The sequence below is a fragment of the Saimiri boliviensis genome, chromosome 17 (assembly GCF_048565385.1).
Source record: "Saimiri boliviensis isolate mSaiBol1 chromosome 17, mSaiBol1.pri, whole genome shotgun sequence".
Lineage (NCBI taxonomy): Eukaryota > Metazoa > Chordata > Mammalia > Primates > Cebidae > Saimiri > Saimiri boliviensis.
This window is the reverse complement of record NC_133465.1, coordinates 66,734,594-66,756,331: the sequence shown is the minus strand read 5'-3', so window position 1 is coordinate 66,756,331 and position 21,738 is coordinate 66,734,594. Positions and strand designations below refer to the sequence as shown.

The 21,738-nt window shown below is 45.5% G+C and overlaps 1 protein-coding gene and 1 pseudogene across 1 annotated transcript in view; one reads left to right on the top strand and one right to left on the bottom strand.

The window, feature by feature from the left end:
* SEC14L1 (SEC14 like lipid binding 1) overlaps nt 1-21,504 on the bottom strand; it is a 63,592-nt gene extending 42,088 nt beyond the window's left edge. Inside the window, exons 1-3 of the mRNA XM_039476295.2 lie at nt 21,366-21,504; nt 19,735-19,838; nt 18,834-18,926 (exon numbers count right to left, since the gene is read on the bottom strand). Of these exons, the coding sequence (XP_039332229.1) occupies nt 18,834-18,896 (63 nt within the window). The 5' untranslated portion in view covers nt 18,897-18,926; nt 19,735-19,838; nt 21,366-21,504. The remainder of the gene's footprint in view (nt 1-18,833; nt 18,927-19,734; nt 19,839-21,365) is intronic.
* LOC141581950 (U4 spliceosomal RNA) lies at nt 9,647-9,778 on the top strand (annotated as a pseudogene).
* Nucleotides 21,505-21,738: the final 234 nt, after the last annotated feature.

The window sequence follows — 21,738 nt, the reverse complement described above, 5'->3', positions numbered from 1 at the left end:
CTGACCTCACATGATCCACCCACCTTGGCCTTCCAAAGTGCTGGGATTGTGCACGTGAGCCACTGCGCCCGGCCAAAGTTTTTCAAAAAATTGACTTTAATTAACTAAATTGGCAGTCCCCCTCAAACCAGAATTGGTTCAGAGTGACTCCCAAGGAGATGTTTTAAAGCAAAGACTGCAACTGGCCCCTCGGGGAATTAGAAAAGCCAAGTGCCTGAGCCTGTGGACTGATGGTCTCCAGGTGGGCACAGGTGCTCTGCCTGCTCGGGGCCCCACCTCGGGTCAGCTCACATCGCTGTCAGCAGGCGAGGCAGCCAGGTCAGAGCAGTCACTTGGTAACCAATTTCAATCTGCTTCCTCACTTGTAAAGCGGGATAAAAGAGCCTACCCACAAAGTAAGTGTGAGCAATAAATGAGATACTGCTGCACACGCACTCTCTAAATGTTGTTCTTAGACCTTTTATATGTTATTTAAGTATTCTGCAAACTGTGGTTCACTGGCAGGATCTCTGGCTGCCACTCAGGAGCCCAGGCTCCTCTCCAGGCCAAGCAATGTCATCGACACCCTGGGCTTGTCAAGGCCAAATAAAAACATAGAGATGAATCCCTACAACAGTTTCATTTGGGTAAAGAGAACTGCAATTTTGAGACGTACAGGAAGACCAGAGTGCTCTTCAGCATGTGTGAAGAACAAACAGAAGGTTGGCGGTTTTATTAGAAAGAGAAATGCCCCTCATCTACGTGGCCCTGCTGCGAGCTGCTCCTTTATCTTAAAGAAACTGGACAGCATATGAAGACTGGATACCACACGTGAACGCAAATGAAGAACCTGGTTAGCGTCTACTCTCTGCAAGTGAATAGGTCTGAGAGGCTTTCTGAATGAGCTTAAAAATACTGCTTGTTAAGAACAAGTTTAGCTCTGGTAACTGACCTTCACAGCTAAAGTATAAAACCAAAGGGGAGGGGAAGGGAGGAGGAAAAGAAAACACAGCAGAGCAGAGCAGAGAGAAAAGAAAGGAACAGATGGTTTTAAAACCTTGGTACTACCGAGAAGTTTTTGGGAGCTGGTAAATTCTGACTGATGAGCAAGTGACGGTGCTGAGAAAACCAGTCTTAGAGTCACAGCAGTTCATTTCAGCAGCAAGGAGGTAACACTGGTCTTAAAGCTACAGCGGGTCGCTTTGGCAGCTGGCCTTCAGGATCATCCCTGGGCAGACACTCTGTGCCCCAGTTTTTCTTCTCCCCTGGTCTCTCGACTCTAGTTGGGTGTAACAAGGTAAGTCCAACTCATATCATCGATTTTCAGACTGTATACTCACTGAGAGCAGAACCCAAGGAGCCATTGCAAGCTCCAGACCAAGCACAGTGGCAGGAGCTACATCAATCCCCCCCAGGAAATAACAAGAGCCCAGGGGGCAGAAGCTGCTGGAGCATCATGTCCTATCAGCAGGTGGCATATAGAACTCCCCTGTCCCCCTGGTACATGGCCGATATTCTCAAACTAAATAGCTTTACAAGTGTTTTAAAATTAAAAACATGATATACTTTTATGTGAGGATCCTACCACCACCTACAAAGCACTCTAAAATGTCCTTCATGAAAAGGAAAACATGACCATGAGAATCCACAACCTGTTTTATAACCTTTCTACCGTATGGTAATAATGCAGTCAAAACATACAACATGCTAACTTCCATAGCTCTAAATTACACCCAGAAGAAACTGAAGACACTGTCATTCCTATTTTCCATTCTCATCTCAGCCTTGCTAGTCAATATCAACTTCAATTAAACTGACTGTCAAATCAGTACTAATTTGATTCCTTGCACTGAAGGGTTGGCTGTATTTTAAAACACTCGAGCCACAATGAGGAGCCAACGGGGCAAAGCTACCATCTGTAGGATTATGACTGAACCCCTTCAAATCAGAATCCCGCCCAGATGGACGGATGCGGCAGTGCCCGTGGAGCCTCAGCTGGCCTCAAGACAGCCAGTCCCCTCCACCCGATGCATGCCAGGACCGGGGTCCGGTGCGGAGAGCCCCTCGTCCTGGGAAAGGCAGGTACCTGCTTGCCCGTCGGGCAATCCACGTTAGTGTGGAACCTGGCTCTAAACCGTTCTTAGACGACCTGCTTCTGAGTGGAGACTTTATGCACAGCAGAGCTGCTCCCTCGAGATAATCTACTGAAAGTCAGTCCTCAACACAAGGGTTTAAAAAAAAAAAAAAAGAAAGGCTGGGCACGGTGGCTCACGCCTATAATCCCAGCACTTTGGGAGGCTGTGGCCAGTGGATCACAAGGTCAAGAGATCAAGACCATCTGGCCAATACGGTGAAACCCCACCTCTATTAAAAATACAAAAATGAGCTGGCCGTGGCAGCGTGCCGCTGTAGTCTCTGCTACTCAGGAGGCTGAGGCAGGAGAATTGCTTGAACCTGAGAGGCGGAGGCTGCAGCAGGCTGAGACCGTGCCACTGCACTCTAGCCTGGTGAAAGAGTGAGACTCTGTCTCAAAAACAAAACAAAACAAAACAAAACAAAACAATACTTGAGTCAACCAGGCACTTGTGTTAAAACATAGGATAAAACAAGGATGTTTATTCCCTTCCCCTCCTTAACCTCTGGTTTTCAAAAAAAACAAAAAAACCACAGAGAGAGGATAATACATTATTTATTCCCCTCCCCTCCCTGACCTCTGGTCATTTTAAGGACCTGGCTGATTTGGATTCATGAAAGTAAAGCAAAATCTCTATGACAAAGAAATCTCTTATGAAGCTTGAGTAATGTACAAACCTTCCTTTTAAAAGAGAAATGTCTCCTTGAAACTTTAATGTTCACCAGTTATTTTTTTCCTTTGTAGAACTCAGTTTATTGATCACTTATTTTAATTTTAATTTTCTTTCTTTTTTTTTTTTTTGAGACAGAATCTCGCTCTGTCACCCAGGCTGGAATGCAGTGGCGCAATCTCAGCTCACTACAACCTCTCAACCCCCAGGGTCAAGTGATTCTCTCGCCTCAGCCTCCCACGTAGCTGGGATTACAGGCGTGCGACACCAGGTCCAGCTAATTTTCATATTTTTAGTAAAGACAGTGTTTCACCACATTGGCCAGGCTGGTCTCGAACTCCTGACCCCCAGTGATCTGGCCACCTCAGCCGCCCAAAGTCTTGGGATTATAGGCATGAGCTATCTCGACCAGCCAGTTATTTTTATTATAACATTACTTAAATAGGGCCGGGCGCGGTGGCTCAAGCCTGTAATCCCAGCACTTTGGGAGGCCGAGGCGGGTGGATCACGAGGTCGAGAGATCGAGACCATCCTGGTCAACATGCTGAAACCCCCGCCTCTACTAAAAATACAAAAAATTAGCTGGGCATGGTGGCACGTGCCTGTAATCCCAGCTACTCAGGAGGCTGAGGCAGGAGAATTGCCTGAGCCCAGGAGACAGAGATTGCGGTGAGCCGAGATCGCGCCATTGCACTCCAGCCTGGGTAACAAGAGTGAAACTCCGTCTCAAAAAAAAAAAAAAAAATTACTTAAATAGGTGCAAACAAACTAATTTCAAAAAGAAAAAAACAAAACCAAAAAAAAAAAAAAAAAAAAAACCTCATATAAGTATAAAATGTGAACAACATACATTTAATGGAGAAAATGACAATTTGTTGAAGACCAATTTCCCCTTCAAAATGAATATAGAAATGAACAGCAGGGCACAGCTTCTTTCAAACTGGGCAGAAGCTGTTTTATGACTCACTGCTCCCATTGCTCTATTTAAATCTTTATTTGTACAGCTCCCCGTCTGCAAAGTATGTACCCTGGGCTATAGCTGGCCCAAACACATCATTTACATATTAATTTCAACCCTATTCTTTTTGTATTTACTGTCAACCATTAAAATAGTATTATTTGTTGTCCACAAAAATAAAAGCCAACCATGTGCTCATAGAGCTCAGCTGTAAACGTGATATCCAGATGATTTCAACGCATCTATGTAGTTTTTCGATTAACAAAATAAAAGTACAAAGATAACCAACCCGTTAGAGAATTAAAGACATTCATTAGAAAAAATGGAGGTATACACATCTTTAAATAGATCTTTATACTTAAGACATCTGTTCTCCATCAATAAATCTTGAATGTCAAATGCTTTACATGCCACAATTACTTAAGCCCTAGGCAAATAAGAATGTCTACAGGGCTATGAAAGGTTTTACTTCTCTTTACTTTTCTTGAGTTTAATTTTGTGTTTAAAGCAATCACATGATGCTGAAAGCATCCAACAGAAACTAAAATATGCCATGATTTTCAAAAGCCATTCCTAAATTTTTGGTCTAATAAAGAGCAAATTGAGTATAAATCTCTGACAACAAAATAGCCGTGTGCATATTGACCCTCAGATTCAGCTGGACTTGGCAGAGTATGGTTTTACTTTCCAGAGTGTAAAAGATAAATCTGTGGACTTCAGAAAAGCATTTGGTGTTCTAGGGAATTGTAGCTGTCAGCTTTTAAAGATGCCAAGTGTTTGCCCACATAAAAGAATGCAATGAGCTATGGAAATATTACCTGGTTTCATGAACCAGAATAAAAACTCCAGAGTCAGTAGGCTGCCAGTAAGAGTTTGTTTAATACATCAGGAAAACATTGATCACTATTTATTAAATATCTATTGTGCAGGTTGTACTTCATAGACCTTGAAACACTCACAATTTAAATCACACTCTGAAGAACAAAGAAAAGAAAGCCAGGAGTAATAGTATATGACTTGAACACTTAACAGGGGGCAGGATTAACTGTAGAATTCTCTATCTTCTCTACCACGTCCCTTCCCTTAGCACAGGAGTTCACTCTTCTATTTAAGTGGGTCACCACTCAGCTCATCATTCCACACCGGCTTTTACACGCAATTCTTTCTTAAGAAATTAATAGCAATAGCAATCATGAGATGTAAATTAAAGCTGTATTTTCAACCGATGCAATAAAATAATGGTTGAATTCCTCAAGGAACTTGTCTTTTGGATCTGTCATCTGTCAAATATAAAAGACAAGAGGCCGGGCATGGTGGCTCAAGCCTGGAATCCCAGCACTTTGGGAGGCCAAGGCGGGTGGATCACAGGGTCAGGAGTTTGAGATGAGCTTGGTCAATATGGTGATCTCTACTGAAAAATACCAAAATTAGCCAGGCATGGTGGTGCATGCCTGTAATCCCAGCTACTCAGGAAGCGGAGGCAGGAGAATCACTTGAATCCAGATAGTGCCACTGCACTCCAGCCTAGGCAACAGAGTGAGACTCTGCCTCAAAAAAAAAAAAAAAAAAAAAAGTTATAACAGAAACCACCCTCCTTTCCTCCTCCTCCAATGCACATCCACACCAGTGGTTCTCCAGCCTGAACAGGCTTAAGAATCACCTGGAAGGCTTGTGAAGCCACAGACTGTGGGACCTACCTCCAGAAATTGACTCAGTGAAGAATCAGAATTTGGAGCTCTTAGAATTTACATTTTAAACCAACTCTGTGTGAAGAAAATTATAATGAAGATAATAGGTGTATGGAGAAGAGCTTTCTAAATATTAATCCTGCAACACACCAATGACCATTTAAATCAATTTACTTCTTAAAATATGTACCTTGTAGCTTTTAGTTCTGGCCTTGATTTTTAATACATGCACAGGGATTAGAGTAGGAAAAAGAAAAGAAACACATATTTTGTGATTAGGCCTACCTCATGTTATAGAATAACTTATTCTTTAAGAAAACAAGAATTATGTAATAACCAATCTCTTGGGTTTTAAATTTGGAGAACTCCTAAAAAGAAAATCAGATTACCATTCTACCGGAGTTAAGAAGTTTACTTAAAATAAATTTATGTTCTGTAGGAGAACCAAAGAAATAGCATTTTTTATACACTTTGCATTCATCACTACAGGACAAAAGCAACTCAAAATGCTAAGTGACACATATACCAGGACATGCTCTTCAGGCAACTAAAAGAATTATAAGCTTCAGTTCACTGAACTATTTCACTCACAAAACATGATTTGCATCGAATTCTTTTGAACCATAAATAGTAAAGACATCTGAACAAAAGAATATGTTTCCATGGGACTGTTTGTCAAATTTTTCATTATGTCATGGGACTTAAAAAAAAAAAAATCACTCACAGAGTAGACGTGACTCACCTACACTCCAATCTTTTTTCTTTGAGACAGAGTCTTGCTCTGTTGCCCAGGCTGGAGTGCAGTGGTGTGATGAAGCTCACCGTGACCTCTGCCACTGGGTTCAAACAATTCTCGTGCCTCAGCCCTCCCCGTAGCTGGGATTACAGGCACACACCACCACGCCCGGCTAATTTTTGTATTTTTAGTAGAGATGGGGTTTCACCATGTTGGCCAGGATGGTCTTGAACTCCTGACCTCAAGTGATCCTCTCATCCCAGCTTCTCAAAGTGCTGGGACTGCAAATATAAGCCCCTGCGCCCAGCCAAGAAGTCTATTTTTGAGGGCAAGATGATTTGATCATCACCCTGGAACGCTGGCAATTGCAGGGAGGGTGGCAGTGAGAGGCAGAGAGACCAGTGGAGTGTCAGGGCCCTATAGGGGCTGCCAGCGCACAGAGAGGGCCCTCCACCAGGAGCAACGGCACGCAGCAGCTCGAGTCAGCCGGGTGAGGAAGCGGAAAGGTATTCCAGGCAAGTATGTGGTCAAGGCACCAAGGCCATGACAAAAAATGGTATTCTTAGGAAACAGCAAGAAATTCGACATGATTAGACTAGGCGATGGATGTGAGGGGCCTGGCCATAGAAAGGAGGCTGCAGGGACATGCAGAAGGCCAGTGACAAAGGGTTACTGGAGCCAAGCTCAAGCTGGGAACTTCATCTTAAAGATGAGATGCTGCGCGCAGTGGCTCACACCTGTATTCCCAGCTACTCAGGAGGCTGAGGCAGGAGAGAGACGAAGGCTGCAGTGAGCTGAGATTGCGCCACTGCATTCCTGCCTGGGCAACAGAGCAAGATTCTGCCTCTAAAGAAATAAACAAAGATGAGGTGCAACCACATCACTATTTGAGGCTTGCAGGTGGCACGGTCAGGTTTACAATGTACTCATCTCTCTGGCAGCAGTCCCAAGGAAAAGCAGAAAGGTGAGGGGGGTACTCAGGGTCCAGAGGCTGTTGTGGGGAGGAGTGGTCCAGGGCTGAGCCACCAAGGCTAGAGAAGGGCAAAGTGAGAGCCCATCCAGGAGACATCTCTGCCAGCTCCCATCTGCACACCAGCAATACTGAGGGGTGAGGAGGGAAGGCTGCCAGGGAGGCCTGGGTTTCTGCTCTGAGGGTAAAGTACCTGCAGGGCCACACATCAAAAGCAGCAGCTCAGGGGAAAGAGAGAGCTTCTGAGTGGCGTTTTATTGGTTGGTTTTCACTGGGGTGGGTGGGTGAGTGTGGGTGTGTGTCTGTTTCTGTCAGGGTGTGTGTTTTTGGTGCAGGCAGGACTGTTTCGGAGGCATTAAATCTGCCTGGGCCAGTGAGATGGAGCTGTCTAGCAGGCAACTGGCTCAGAGTCTGGAAGCTCCTGGGGAGCATCTAGGCTGAGGATAAAGGTCTGAGATCTTTATAAAGTGAAAAGTGAAGCCACAGGTTTAAATGAGGCTGCCCAGGAAGTGCTGCCCAGGAAGAGAGCCAGATAGCTACACCTAAAACAGCATTAGCTACTCATTAAAACACCTATTATTGCCAGAAAATGCAAAATATACAACTGGGGGTCACCAGACAGCAAAACCAGAGGAAAAGGAACAACAGTGGCATTTTACATTTGACACACCCTCTCATGTACACAGACACACATCTCTTAGAAACACGTAGAGCCTCGCTCTGTCACACGGGCCAGTGGCAGGACCACGGCTCACTGCAGCCTCAAACTCGTAGGCTCAAGCCATCCTCCTGCCTCAGTCTCCTGAGCAGCTGAGACTACAGGCATGCACCACCACACCCAGCTATTTTTTTTTTAGTTTTTCATAGAGAGACAGGGTCTCACTATGTTGCCCAGGCTGGTGTCAAACTACAGGCCTCAAGGGATTCTCCCACCTTGGCCTCCCAAAGTACTGGGATTACAGACGTGAGCTACCACACCCAGCCCTCCCACATGCTTTAAATTCTCTCTAGATTACTTACAATACCAAATACAACATAAATGCTATGCAAACAGCTGTTACATGTGTTTTATTTGTATATTTCATTACTATATTATTTTTGTTGTTCCTCCTGAACATTTCTCATCCACGGTTGGTTTTCTCTGTGGGTGCAGAACACGAGGGTACAGAGGGCTGCTGTTCTCTTGACATTAAATTGTACCTTTCAAGAGAATTACACTGCAGTTCATGCTCCTTGTTACAACATGCAAAATAACTCCACTAGAACTACACAAAAGTGTCTGCCTCTCTAGCATACAGGTCAAAAGTCAAGAGAGATGAATTAATGATAACATCTGCCAAGCAACACTCTCTCTACAGTGAACAACTCTGGGGAAGCTTCTCCAGGCAGCCCAACAGCCCTATCCAGAGCTCTAACAAAAGAGACAACAGAAAAGAACAAGGACAGACTGACCAGCACAACTGGACACCTTGGACACGAACACCATCCGCCTCCTCAGCCCCAGGCCAAACTGCTGCCAGGCACCTGCTTCGTGTAACACGCAGAAACACTATCAATAAATTAATCCCTTTCACCTGCTTTCAGTACTAAATAGGAGGATTCATTCAGTGCGCTAAAAAGTAACTATAAAAATAAATAAATAAGGAGTAATCATTAATAGAATGACCTAGTTTAATTTGGGGAAAAAATATTTTGCATCTTATTTGCAACTCAAAATTACATAGAATAATCCTAGGAAGAAAGAGGGAGCAGCTGGTTTTAACCATTAGTTTCCATCTCTAGCAGCAAATGTTTAAACAGAACTGCCAGCCAGGCACGGTGGCTCACACTTGTAATCCCAGCACTTTGGGAGGCTGAGGCAGGTGGATCACTTGAGGTCAGGAGTTTGAGATCAGCCTGGCCAACTTGGCGAAACCCTGTCTGTATTAAAAACGCAAAACTTAGCCAGGCATGCTGGTGCTAGCCTGTGCTACTGGGAGGCTAAGACAGGAGAATCAATGGAACCAGGGAGGCGGAAGCTGTAGTGAGCCAAGATCGCGCTACTGCACTCCAGCCTGGGCGAAAAAGAGCGAAACTCCGCCTCAACAACAACAACAACAAATAATAATAATAACAATAATTTAAAAATAAACAGAACTGCTAAAGAGTGGCTGAATGGATTGAATTTAGGTCTGCACCTTCTCCTTGTGCCCACTTGCTGTAACGAACAATGAAATCAGCAAAGGTTAAGGTAACTGAACAGGACAAATGACCCAGTTTCTCTAACAAATCAATGGCGTGAAAGGAAACAAAAGGAGAGGGAGAGTGTTAGAGAATAAAGGAGACCTGGGAGACATAATAACCAAATACAAATGGTTTTATTTGAAGCAGGACCCAAGCAACTTATAAAAGACATTTTTCAGACCAGTGAGAAAATATGAACATGCACTCTGAATTAGAGGATGTCAGGAATTATTAACACTCTGTTAGGTGTGACAGCAACACAGTGACTGTGTTTAAAGAGGAAACAGGCTCTCTGCACAGTGGCACTATCACAGCCAATGAGGTTTACCTGAGGCATGATGATGGCTAAATGAAAACTTCCCAATGCCACATGCAATAGAGTTGGCATTGGCCATTTCTTTCTCTTTTTTTTTTTTGAGACGAAGTCTTGCTCTGTCACCCACGCTGGAGTACAGCAGCATGCAACCTCAGCTCACTGCAACCTCCCCCATTTCTGAATTCAAGCAATTCTCCTGCCTCAGCCACCCAAGTAGCGGGGATTACAGGTGCCCGCCACCGTGCCCAGCTAATTTTTGTATTCTTAGTAGAGATGGGCTTCACCATGCTGGCTGGGGTGGTCTCGAACTCCTGACCTCAAGTGATCCACCCGCCTCGGCCTCCCAAAGTACTGGGATTACAGGCGTGAGTCACTGTGCCCAGCCAGCACTGGCCATTTCTGACAGTCTCTATGGCGACTGAATATCTTGATTTAAAAAAAAAAAAAAAAAAAAAAAAATCCACCTTAGTAATCTTAAGCAAGAGGAATATAATTTTACGTTTAAAAAAAATAAAAATAAAAATTAGCTGGCATGGTGGTGTGAGCCTGTAGTCCTAACTACTCAGCAGGCTGAGGCAGGACTCTTTGAGCACAGGAGTTCAGGGCTGCAGTGAACTATAATCGTGCCACTGCACTCCAGCCTAGGAGACAAAGCAAGAACCTGTCTCAAAAAAATAAAAATAATAAAAGCAAAAGGTTAGAGATAGATGCTGAAGTCAAGAAATTAACAAAATACCTGAAATCTGCTTTAATACACAGGAAAGAAAAAAGTAGGGAGAACTGATAAAAATATTGGCAAGATTTCTTTTTTCTTTTATTTTTAAAGAGGGTCTTACCATGTTGCCCAGGTTGGTCTCAAACTCCTGGCCTCAAGCCATCCTCCTACCTTGGCCTCCAAAAGTGCTGGGATGACAGGTCTGAGCCACTGAGCCAGACCCAGCAAGATGCTGATAACACTGAAAGTGGGTGATGGGTAAATGGCATGTATTATGATTCTCTCTACTTGTGTATGCTTGAACTTTTCCATAATACCAAGTTTTGGGGTTGCTTGTTTTTACAAAACTAGGTGAATCAGAGAGCCAAGAAGCTGAATCTGATCCCATTTTATTTCTCCTTGAAATATTTTCCTACGGCACCACAAGTGCCTTCACTCCAGCATATTAAAAACACTTGGATACAGCTCGGAAAAAGCACAGAAAAAAAAAAACAACAATTGGAATGCATAATGTTGAGAGAGGAAGTGCAAGGGAAAAGGTCTGGCTCTGTACAAACTAGCACATAAGGAAAGCTCACGCTAACTGTCCATTTTCAAAACCAAGGAAATCTAATTACACCCCAGCTTTGATTAACTGCCATAGGACTCACACAATGGCATTCATAACTTTACAAATGAGAACAACACAATCTCCCACTAATTGACCAGGTCCCTTTACACATCATCAGAGAAACTGGAACATTTCCCTCCATGTCCAGCCTCGAACAAAGTTGGGTTTTAAGTCAGCTACCTGCAAAAGTAGACTGCTTATTCATTTGTGTAAAAACAAATTCTACCGCACGGTAGGCTGCTAGAAGATCTAAGAATACCTTGATTAATGAAAAACATGTATTTTAATATCACACCTAACCATCAGAAACTAAAAAAAAAAAACAGAATGAGAAATACAAAAAGGTCCAAGGAATGAAATCTAGGATGAGAGAAAGAAGATGTGCTCTGAGCCGATGAACGACGGACTAAAAATATTTCCTAATAACGAAAACAGTGCTCAAAATCTGATGTGCACGGGGTCTCAGTCAGAGAAAGAAACAAACTTAGAGAAAAGGGGACAGGCAGCTCAGAGAATATTCAGGCAAGGAACGGGTGGGTGGAAGGACAGTTTCTGATGGGAGCTAGCTGCCACAAAGACAGAGGAAGACCAAAGCGGGACCTGTACTCTTGCCCAACCAACCAGAGGAGCAGTATGGGCACCTCAGAAAACATTCTCCCTCAGGGATGCTGCACTCCACGAAGGCCCGCCCCCACCTAGGAAGAGCAGGATCTTCTCACCCTGAAGTAAGATACGTGAGTCACAAGTCCATCCTGAGATCCCTCACATCTCCCTGATTTGTATATCAAATTGGAACAGATGGAATAGTTTAATATAAATGCCTATTTGATCCAACAGAGATATACATTCAAAGTGATTTCCTGACATATAAACTGGTTCAGTTCCCCTGGAATTTGGAGGTGGGGAAGAGCAGGGTACCTGGAAGGGAGACGGGGAGGCTGTGGTCCCACCAGGTCCCCCTTGCTCCTCTCACCCCTGTTGTCTGTTTCACTCCAGCACTCCTCACAGCAGTCTGACACTAGTCACCGGCCTCGTAGGTTACAGAGCTGGTCTGTGGCAGGCACGGGTTTGTACCTGGCCTCAAAGCAAATCTCTTTCTCTTCCTTCCTCTAGTCTTAGTGGGAAGACATGAGGCACCTGAGAGGAAGGGGGAAAAAACCCAAATGCCAGAGTAGAAAAGAAAATAAAAGCAAAAGGATCAGGAGAGCGCAACAAATTCTGCTGCCCTGGGGCTATTTAATCAACCGCAGTCACCCCAAGTGTACTGCCTGTGGGTCAGCCCTGCCCCACCAGGAAGTGTTCAAAAACAAAAACAAAACCTATACACTGGTAAACAGGTTTCTGGTTATTCAGTCTGGAAAAGCACACCACTTAAACTGCCATGACAGTGTTTGCCAACAAGGTTTTGCAAAATTTATGAAAACACTTTTTAAAAAACACAAATTAGCCAACTTTATCATAAAAAGGCTTTGTTCCCCGGTGAAGCACTAGTTAATTGAAAGATCATAGCGTGTTACTTCTGTTCTATGTAGAAAACACAAATCCCTTGTCTGAAAACAGGATCAGAGATGTATTTTATTTACTTATGTATTTTTGAGACAGGGTCTTGCTCTGTAACCCAGGCTGGAGTATGTGTGGTGTGATCATAGCTCACAGCAGCCCTGAACTCCTGGGCTCAAAGGATCCTCTCTCTTCAGCCTCCTGAGTAGCTGGGACTACAGGCACACATCACCACAACAGGGTTGCTATGTTGCTATGAGACAGGAGCTTGCTATGTTGCCCAAGTTGGTCTCGAACTCCTAACCTCAAGAAATCCTCCCACCTCACTCTCCCAAGTTCCCAAGTAACTGCACTACAGACAGGCACCATCATGCCCTAGAGATACATTTTAGATGTGAATTTCCACCATTCACCAGGTCCTCATCCTCACAGTGGTGTGAACAAGTCACACACATCTGCATGCCCAAAGACTATGTACTTAGCACCTGCACTTGGGAGAACAAGAGACATAACAGGCAAGGTCACCGCCCTGGAAGGACACACAGTTGGGAGATCAACAGTCAAGAGCCTTTGTGAACAAAGGAAACTCCCATTCCAAGTGTGAGTACCTAATACCGACTACAATGTCAAGAATGTGTCCGGGGAAGGGAGAGAAACATGAATGGCATCTTCAGAGGCATCAGGGAGGCAGGAAGGACAGGATGGGTTAGATCTGGAGAGACAGATGGGGAAAGGCAAGCATCTGAGACAAAGAAGTATGAAAAGAATAAAGAAAAGAGGGGCAGGAAACGGCACTGTGTGTTCCAGGCCAGCGGGAACAGGAAAGAAACAAACGTTCAAGTTCAGGCTGGGAAGTGTGCATGATTATGAAGTAAGGTTAAACAGGCCAGGCAGGACACAGCCATAAAGGGCCTTGCCGGAAAAAGCACAGGAGCTGCGACGTGCAAGGGCAGGTAACAGTAAACCCTTCAACACAGGACAGACACAATGGAAAAGTATGTGGCAGGGGAACGCAGAGTGACCTAAAGGATGAAAGATTTAAGTGTGCAAAGGTACAAGAAAGTCCGGTCTTTCCCTGCAGAGAGGGGCAGTGCTGGGACAGACAGGGACAGGACCATGTGCCTTGATTCCTGAGGACAGTCTAAAGGGTGTGTCTGCTGAAGGGACAGAGACACTGAAGGGGTTCCCAGAGAACACCAGCACTCCTGGAGCACGGTGAAACCGGGACGAGGGAGAGGAAAGGAGAGAGCAAAGAATGAGGTGACCACATCTGCTGTGTCATGGAAAGCCTAGGCAGAATCGGCACTGGACGAGGTGACGAGGTGACGACGTGTAGGGCGCACGGGAGCAAGCGGAGCCTCCTCTATCGTGTGTGCCTGCCGGTCACAAGGAGGGCAGCTGTCCTCAGGAGAAGAAAGACTGGAGTCAAGGTCATCGTCTGGCCTGTGGCCATCACCACAGAAATCGGGTCCGGAAGGCGGCCTCTCCAGCTCGTCCCTCTCTCCCACAACTCTCCTCACGGGCTCCAGACCTTGGCCTCTCCCACGCTGCCCTCCTACACGAGGTGGCCTCCCACCTCTTTCATTTTCCCTTTGAAGCCTTTATTAGGGCGCCATTAACATGGGGGGAGAGGGAGCGGCACTTGAAAATATTTAACTTTTAAAGCTTGTGTTTTATGTTAGAAATTTCAAAAAGAAACACTTTGACTCAAGCACCCTAGAATCATACCTCCCATTCCAAGTTCCTTATCTGTGGGACCTTATCACTTATGCCCCCGGGAAACTGTAAATCATTTAAGGCACAATCAGAGTGTCCTTACTGATCCATTTCTCTCCCCACAAGCCAGGAAGAACAGCCCTTTTTGTTAAAATGGATCAAACTGTACACCTGACCTGACCATACCACTATATGTAAATTAAAACTCAATTTAAAAAAAATCAGTCCCCCACATCTTTGTCAAAACACAGGACGTTTGCAACCACCGCCTCAGAAGGTTCCCTGGTGCACCTTCCCTGTCAGGGGAAGGGAAGACCCTTTCGTCTGTGTGTGGGCAGGAAGTTCTGTATTTCTCTTTCACGAAATGTTTCAGGTGCACAACTTGAGAATCAGATCGCTGCACTACCTGTGTCAGTTTCACCAGCTCGGAGTCTCAGATTCCTTGCCCTCCAAGGGAGGGCTGAGCTAGGTGGTTTTTCCAACTCAAAGCTCTGACATTCTGTTTCTAGGCTGGTAGCTAACAAAAGAACATGCCTCGAGTGCCTAATGAAAACCACCACTTCGGCCGGGTGCGGTGGCTCAAGCCTGTAATCCCAGCACTTTGGGAGGCCGAGGTGGGTGGATCACGAGGTCAAGAGATCGAGACCATCCTGGTCAACATGGTGAAACCCCGTCTCTACTAAAAATACAAAAAAAAAGTAGCTGGGCATGGTGGCACGTGCCTGTAATCCCAGCTACTCAGGAGGCTGAGGCAGGAGAATTACCTGAACCCAGGAGGCGGAGGTTGCGGTGAGCCGAGATCGCACCATTGCACTCCAGCCTGGGTAACAAGAGCGAAACTCTGTCTCAAAAAAAAAAAAAAAAAAAAAAAAAAAAAAAAAAAAAAAAAAAAAAAAGAAAACCACCACTTCATTTTTGCTTTTATAAATACCACTTGAGTGAGTTAATGAGAACTTCAACATGATTTTTTAATGGTACTGACCTCAAAACAAATGGTAAACTTTCATTAAATCAAGTGAAATGCAATTCACATATCTGACCCAACTGTGTTACCTCTTTATACTAGGCACTTTTTACCTAAACAATTTTCTGGCAATACAAACAAGGACATGAAGCTGAAAGAGGGGCGTTTCTCCCACTCTCTCTTCACAAGACTCACAGAAACCAGGAGTCGGACCCACCTCCCGCGACTGCATGCCGGGCACCTGCCAGCCACTGACACCATCCTGCGTTCCACTGACGTACATTTGCTTTCTGACATGCTCACAAATTCATCAGCTACAGTTCCATTCTCACCTCCACTGTAACTATACCTTTTTCCTCACTCTGAATGAGGAACTGTAAAGGGCATTTTCAGGTTAGCTTATTATACTATTGGTTTTCCTCGATAAGAAAAAATAAAGCAAATATTGAGGATTTTATACTATACAATTACACTAAGAAACGGCGGCAAAGGACACCACACAAAAGTCACTCTGCTTTTGGAAGGAAAAAGGCAACATATTTCATTTTCAGATTTTTTTTTTTTTTTTTTTTTTTTTTTTGAGACGGAGTTTCGCTCTTGTTACCCAGCCTGGAGTGCAATGGCGCGATCTCGGCTCACCGCAACCTCCGCCTCCTGGGTTCAGGCAATTCTCCTGTCTCAGCCTCCTGAGTAGCTGGGATTACAGGCATGCACCACCATGCCCAGCTAATTTTTTGTATTTTTAGTAGAGACGGGGTTTCACCTTGTTGACCAAGGTTGGTCTCGATCTCTTGACCTTGTGATCCACCCGCCTCGGCCTCCCAAAGTGCTGGGATTACAGGCTTGAGCCACCGCGCCCGGCTCATTTTCAGATTTTAAAATGTTTTCTTTATACTACAGGGTGGCAAAATATACACCTATGTGTGTACATCTGTGTGTCTCTTTTTTTTTCCTAACAATTCAAAAGAAAATATCCTGAAGCTGGTGAAGCAAAAAAAAAAAACTTTCTAGCTAGTAAGTTTTAAATTATAAAAAAGAAAAATTAAAAAAAAGAGGAGAGAGAAAGAAACAGAAGGGAAATTAACCACGACCTCAATAGTTTTAAAATGGTTTAATTGTAAAAACTTGGTGGCCGCTCAGAATCTGAATTTCAAGTTCTTCTGTAAAGTCCTGCAGAAACTGGCAAGGCAAACGTCACAATTTTGAAAATAGTGAAGTAAGGGAAATAAGGAAGTCTGAACGTTAAACAATCCAAACATCCCTTTATTAAATCTAACATTTGGCAAAGAAACCAGCCTTCTACCTCAAACTATCAGGGTTGCATTAAGCTTTTTAAGTCACATCAGTGTTCTGGAAAACATCCACCCCCTCACCCTCTGCCCTGTCTCCACCTGGGCCCCATGGGCAGCCACTCTGCTTCCCCAGCGCTGCCCAGGCCCACCACCCACGCCACCTTCTCCCCAGCTCACTCAACAAGGGTCAGGCCTCCCACCCAGGGCAGACAATCCACAGGCTAGCCAACATCCTCAAACTCAGGGCCAGGGCAGCGGTGAGTTGGGAATGAACGAGATCAAGCTTCTCTCAAGTAAATGTGACAGGAATTGGTCACCAAGAAACTGAAAGAATGCAACAAGAAATGCCACAGAGTTGAACTGGGGCCAGACGGCTTTCTGACAGCTACACAAGTCCTCAGGCTGAAGCCACAGGGAAGGGAAACCAGGAGTGAGTAGAGCAGCCAGCTGGTGTGGGGGAGAAGGCTCCAGCACATGGAGCCAGGCACTGACCCACCGGGCAAAATCCTAGAGAAAGCTGTGGCTGAGGCCCCCAGAGCAGCCAGAACCTCCCTCCACCACCAGGCTCTGGAGTTCAGCCCACCCCAGCTCAAATTCCCAGATTCCTGTGCAATTCCTATCACACTGTACATGTTCCCACTCACAAAACTCCTTCCCAAGCTGGCTGGAGTGGGTCTTTGCCCCATACAACCAAAAGCCAAAACAGCACAGATAACATACAAATGGCAAACATGGTAAGTCAACAACATAAAATACGGACAGTCCTAGTTACACATATTTCTTTTTTTTAAACAGCCATAACAAGGAATGAACCTAGTTACACATATTTAAGAGAAATACAGAACTTCTTATCCACACACAAACCAAAACCTCACACTTGACAGAGAAGGCGCACCAGGTGACCTTTGGGGGGATGGACGCAAATGTCCTGTGTTTTGAGAAATGTGTGGGGGATTCTTTCATTAAAACTGATCAAACTGTACACCTGACATGTGACCATTTCACTGTATGTAAATTATACTTTAATTATAAAAATGGGATCAGGTGCAGTGGCTCAAATCTGTAATCCCAGCACTTTGGGAGGCCAAGGCAGGCGGATCACCTGAGGACAGAAGTTCAAGACCAGCCTAGCCAACGTGGTGAAACCCCATATCTACTTAAAACAAAACAACAACAACAAAAAAACATAAATTAGCCGGGTACGGAGGCAGGAGCCTGTAATCCCGGCTACTTGGGAGGCTGAGGTAGGAGAATCGCTTGAATCCGGGAGATGAAATTGCAGTGGGCAGAGATCAGGCCACTACACTCCAGTCTGGGTGTCAGAGTGAGGCTCCATCTCAAAAAAATTAATTAGTTAATTTAAAAAAAAAAAAACCGTTGCATGTAAATTGTTCCCTTAAGAGGACTTTTTGTTTTTCAAAACTATTGATCTAGGTAAATCCCACAAACATACACTGAGCAGAAGCGGCCAGCTGCCAAAACACCTGCATTTCTACTTAAGGAAAGAACAGAAACAGGTAACAAACAGTCCCCTGTGTGTTCTGAGTCAAACAGCGACTCACTTGCACAAGGGTGGACTTCTTCCTGAGCTGCTTATGTTCCGGCTCCTGACCGTGGTGCCAGTATTCCAGGTGTGTACAGTCTGACAAACATGTTTTCAGCAGGTGTACGCTCATGAAAGACACATTCTCCTGTCTGTATTCTATTTTCTAGTATGTATATCTTAATAATAACACAAAAGAGAAGGAATACCCTACAGTCATTTAAAAATGACTAGAAAAAGTTTGCTTTGCATCTAGTAAAATGCCTATTTTCAGCCAAATTCTTCAGGTAAATAACAAAGATAATTAAGACTTTACCCCAGGTGTGAAATTCTAACTGAACTGATGGATTTATTCAACAGAGTCATTTGAATCATGTAAGTAAAACTCCAACCCACGGTGCTCAGTTCCAACAGTACCTAAAGTGAAGTCACCCACAAGCAGAGCGCTCCTTCCACATTAGCAGCAGAGACCACACTCCACGTCCCTCTGCTACTCTAACAAAGGAAAAAACAGAACATAATCCCGCAGAAGAAATGCTTAGTTGGAATCCCACTCCCATGTTCAAAGGGAGGATTAACTCCAATTCACACATTACCCTGAGGTGCATTTTTCTTAATGCACAGATTTTTATTTTCGCAGGCTTATGTTTTAAAAACATTTTACAGACTCTAGATACAGTTCATAAGCATAAAAACAGAATAAGTAAAAGTGACAAAATGGAGACAAACCATAAATGTTAAATTTATAGACCATCAAATTCTAACGCTGTTCTTGAAAAATAAGAAGCCAAAGAATAAACTGAAATGTCAAGTACTTACAGCCATAATTAATTCAAAGGGGTATTTGTACACCCTCACTGGTGACTGGTATTTTTGCACCATGATTGTAATATAATAGCAATCCTCTCACACCTGCAAAACATAAATATATGTGATAAATAACCACAATACGGAAACAAATTATTAGTAAGTCTGCACCAACACATCATACCAGGTTCTAACGACAGAAAGAGACCACGATGAGTCATAATTCTATGCACACAAAAATGAAAAGATGATATTTAAATACACGAGGGCAGAGGGAGGTAATCAGACAATAAAAACTGGACAAAGCCCCAATGCAATGAGAAACAGTACTGGTGTGAGAGGGACTCCAGTCCCCTCATGGGGATTGCTGGGCCTCTGCATTCATTACATGACCTGACCTGAGTCCTTTCTGGCAATGAACTGTTATGATTCTGTTATTCTAATAACCAATATAATTAGTGCTCGGATCATTGTCTCTTGAACCTCTATTAGAAGCCAAATAAAAATGAACTCATGTTAAGATATTAGCTCTGGTGAAACAATACTACTGTATCTCAGATTATGGAATACTCCTCAGAAGCTAGCTTCAAAGGAAACGTGTCAATTTCTATTTCCTAACTGTGTGCACTACAGCTTCGGAGACCTGTCTTTAAGTGGCAGAGGTGCCAAGCATTCTGGCTTAGGAGGCTCCACTGAAATCTCCAGCCCCAAACAGCTGCTATCTGTAAGTCATCAATTAAATGTTCACACCTAATTCACACTCAAGGAGCCCCCTCTTAGGGGTGCATAAATAATCATTCTCTAGCGCCAGCCTAGCCTACAACGATTGCTCTGAAAACACACTTGGACTTGACAGTCCTCTGGGACTGTCCTCCCCTTTTCAAAAGTGAGGAAAAAAATCAAATGAGCCTACCTGTCTTGCTGAGGATAATCATTAAGAATGATATTTTATGCTGAACATGGTGAGAGGATATTCAAACGTACAAACTGAATATCCTCAAGGCGCCCAAAGTCTAGCTGTTAAAAAAAAAAAAAAAAGACAAATTACCAAGACATATTTTATTTCAGAAACTTCCAAGATTCCGATTTTTTTTTTTTTTTTTTGAGACAGGGTCTCTCTCTGATGTCCAAGCTGGAGCACAGTGGCACAATCTCTGCTCACTGCAGCCTCCACCTCCTGGGCTCAAACGATCCTCCAGCCTCGACCTCCCAAGTAGCTGGGACCACAGGCACGCACCACCATGCATATTGTTTGTAGAGGGTTTCCCCATGTTGCCCAGGCTGCTCTCAAACTCCTGGGCTCAAGGGATCTGCCCATTTCAAACTCCCAAAGTGCTGGGATTATAGTCATGAGCCACTGTGCCACGTCTAAAATTCCTGTCTAGATTTGGAACTTTGGTATGTCTGGCTTATCTCTCAGAGGAGCAGGTCATGGTGGAAAACACCACCATCTGACAGTGTGAAAACGGCTACAGAATAACTCTGGGTGCCCTCGAGTGAGCCATATGACTTCCCCGGGACTCAGTTTCATCTCTGTAAAATGAAGTTTTCCGAGATGATCTTGAAAGACTTTCACCTCTAAAATCGTGAGAATAAGAGCCAATCTCCCATGTTCTCCAAATCCAACTTGAAGCTTTCTAATATTAATCTTGATTATGGGACTGACACAGTCCCTGATATGCTGGGACCATGTTCCATTTACTTTTGCAAACCTTACAGTGTTGATACACGGTGGGAATCCAATCATCTTCTAAAAATTTTATTGGGAAAATTAATTTTAGGGTACTCTCCCAGGTAAGAGGAAGATTACCGGGCACAAACAGGGAGGGAGGAGGCAAAAAAGCGTAATGCTCATTTAAGAAACTGTAAGATCCATTCAGGATTCCACCGCCTGGCAGAACCCAAAGTGGCTACACTCACTGAAGAACCTGCTAATTCACGAGCTTGTGAACTCCAGAAATAGACCACTGAGATGCTCTGGTCCAGATAAACGCCCTACGCGGGTATCCGGAGAACGACCAAGTGGCGTTCCGGACCCCGGCCGCTTCTATTGCATGACAATCGCTGTTTAAACAGGAGCCAAACGCCAGACCCACCGAACGCATCCCGAGCAGGCTCCAGCGGCGGCCCGCGCCCGGGGCCGGCCGCTCAGCAGAGGTCCCGCGTGGCTGCTCCCCACGGAGCCCCAGCCTCGGCCGACAGGAGAGCGGGGCGGGCACTGGCTCCGGACCCGAAACTCCGCTCCCAGCCGCTACGGGAAGCTGGGGAACTGGCGGGTTGGGGGTGGGGGTTGGGGTGGGCGCGGGGGGCGGCGAGGGGCGGCGAGGGGCGGCGAGGGGCGGGCGGGGGCCGGCGAGGGGCGAGCGGTGTGGCGGCCCGTTCCGGGCGCCCGGCTGAGGGCAGCCGGGGCCGGGGAGGGACGGGCGCAGCCGGCGGGCGGCCGGGGGTTCCGGGGGGCCCGCCAGGGAGGCGCCGTATTTCGATAAGACCGGGACCTGGATCGGGGCGGGGGCGCACTCGGACCCGCCGCGGCGACGCGCCTACCTCTTGTCAGAAAGGCCGGGCCTGGCACGCGGGGTGGCGAAGGGCGTTCATACCGGCGGCTCCGCGGGGCCGTCGCGGTTCGACTGCTCGGCGGCCGCAGCTCCACCGCCGGTTCCGGGGAGGGGGCCGGGGGGGCGGGAGGGAGGAGGGGCGCGGCGAGGGCTCCAGTGGTTGTTACGGGTGACGGGGTGGGCGGGGCCGGGCGCCGGGAGGGGCGCGCGTGCGCAGCTGCGACCGACGGAGAGGGCGATGGTTGCTAAGGAAGGGGAGGGGTAGGACAATCTGGGCCCAAACTGCGCAGGCGCAGATTCCAGATCCGCGGGCGTGGGAGGAGCTTGGAAAAGGCGCCGGCCCGGAAGCTCCACTGGTTGTG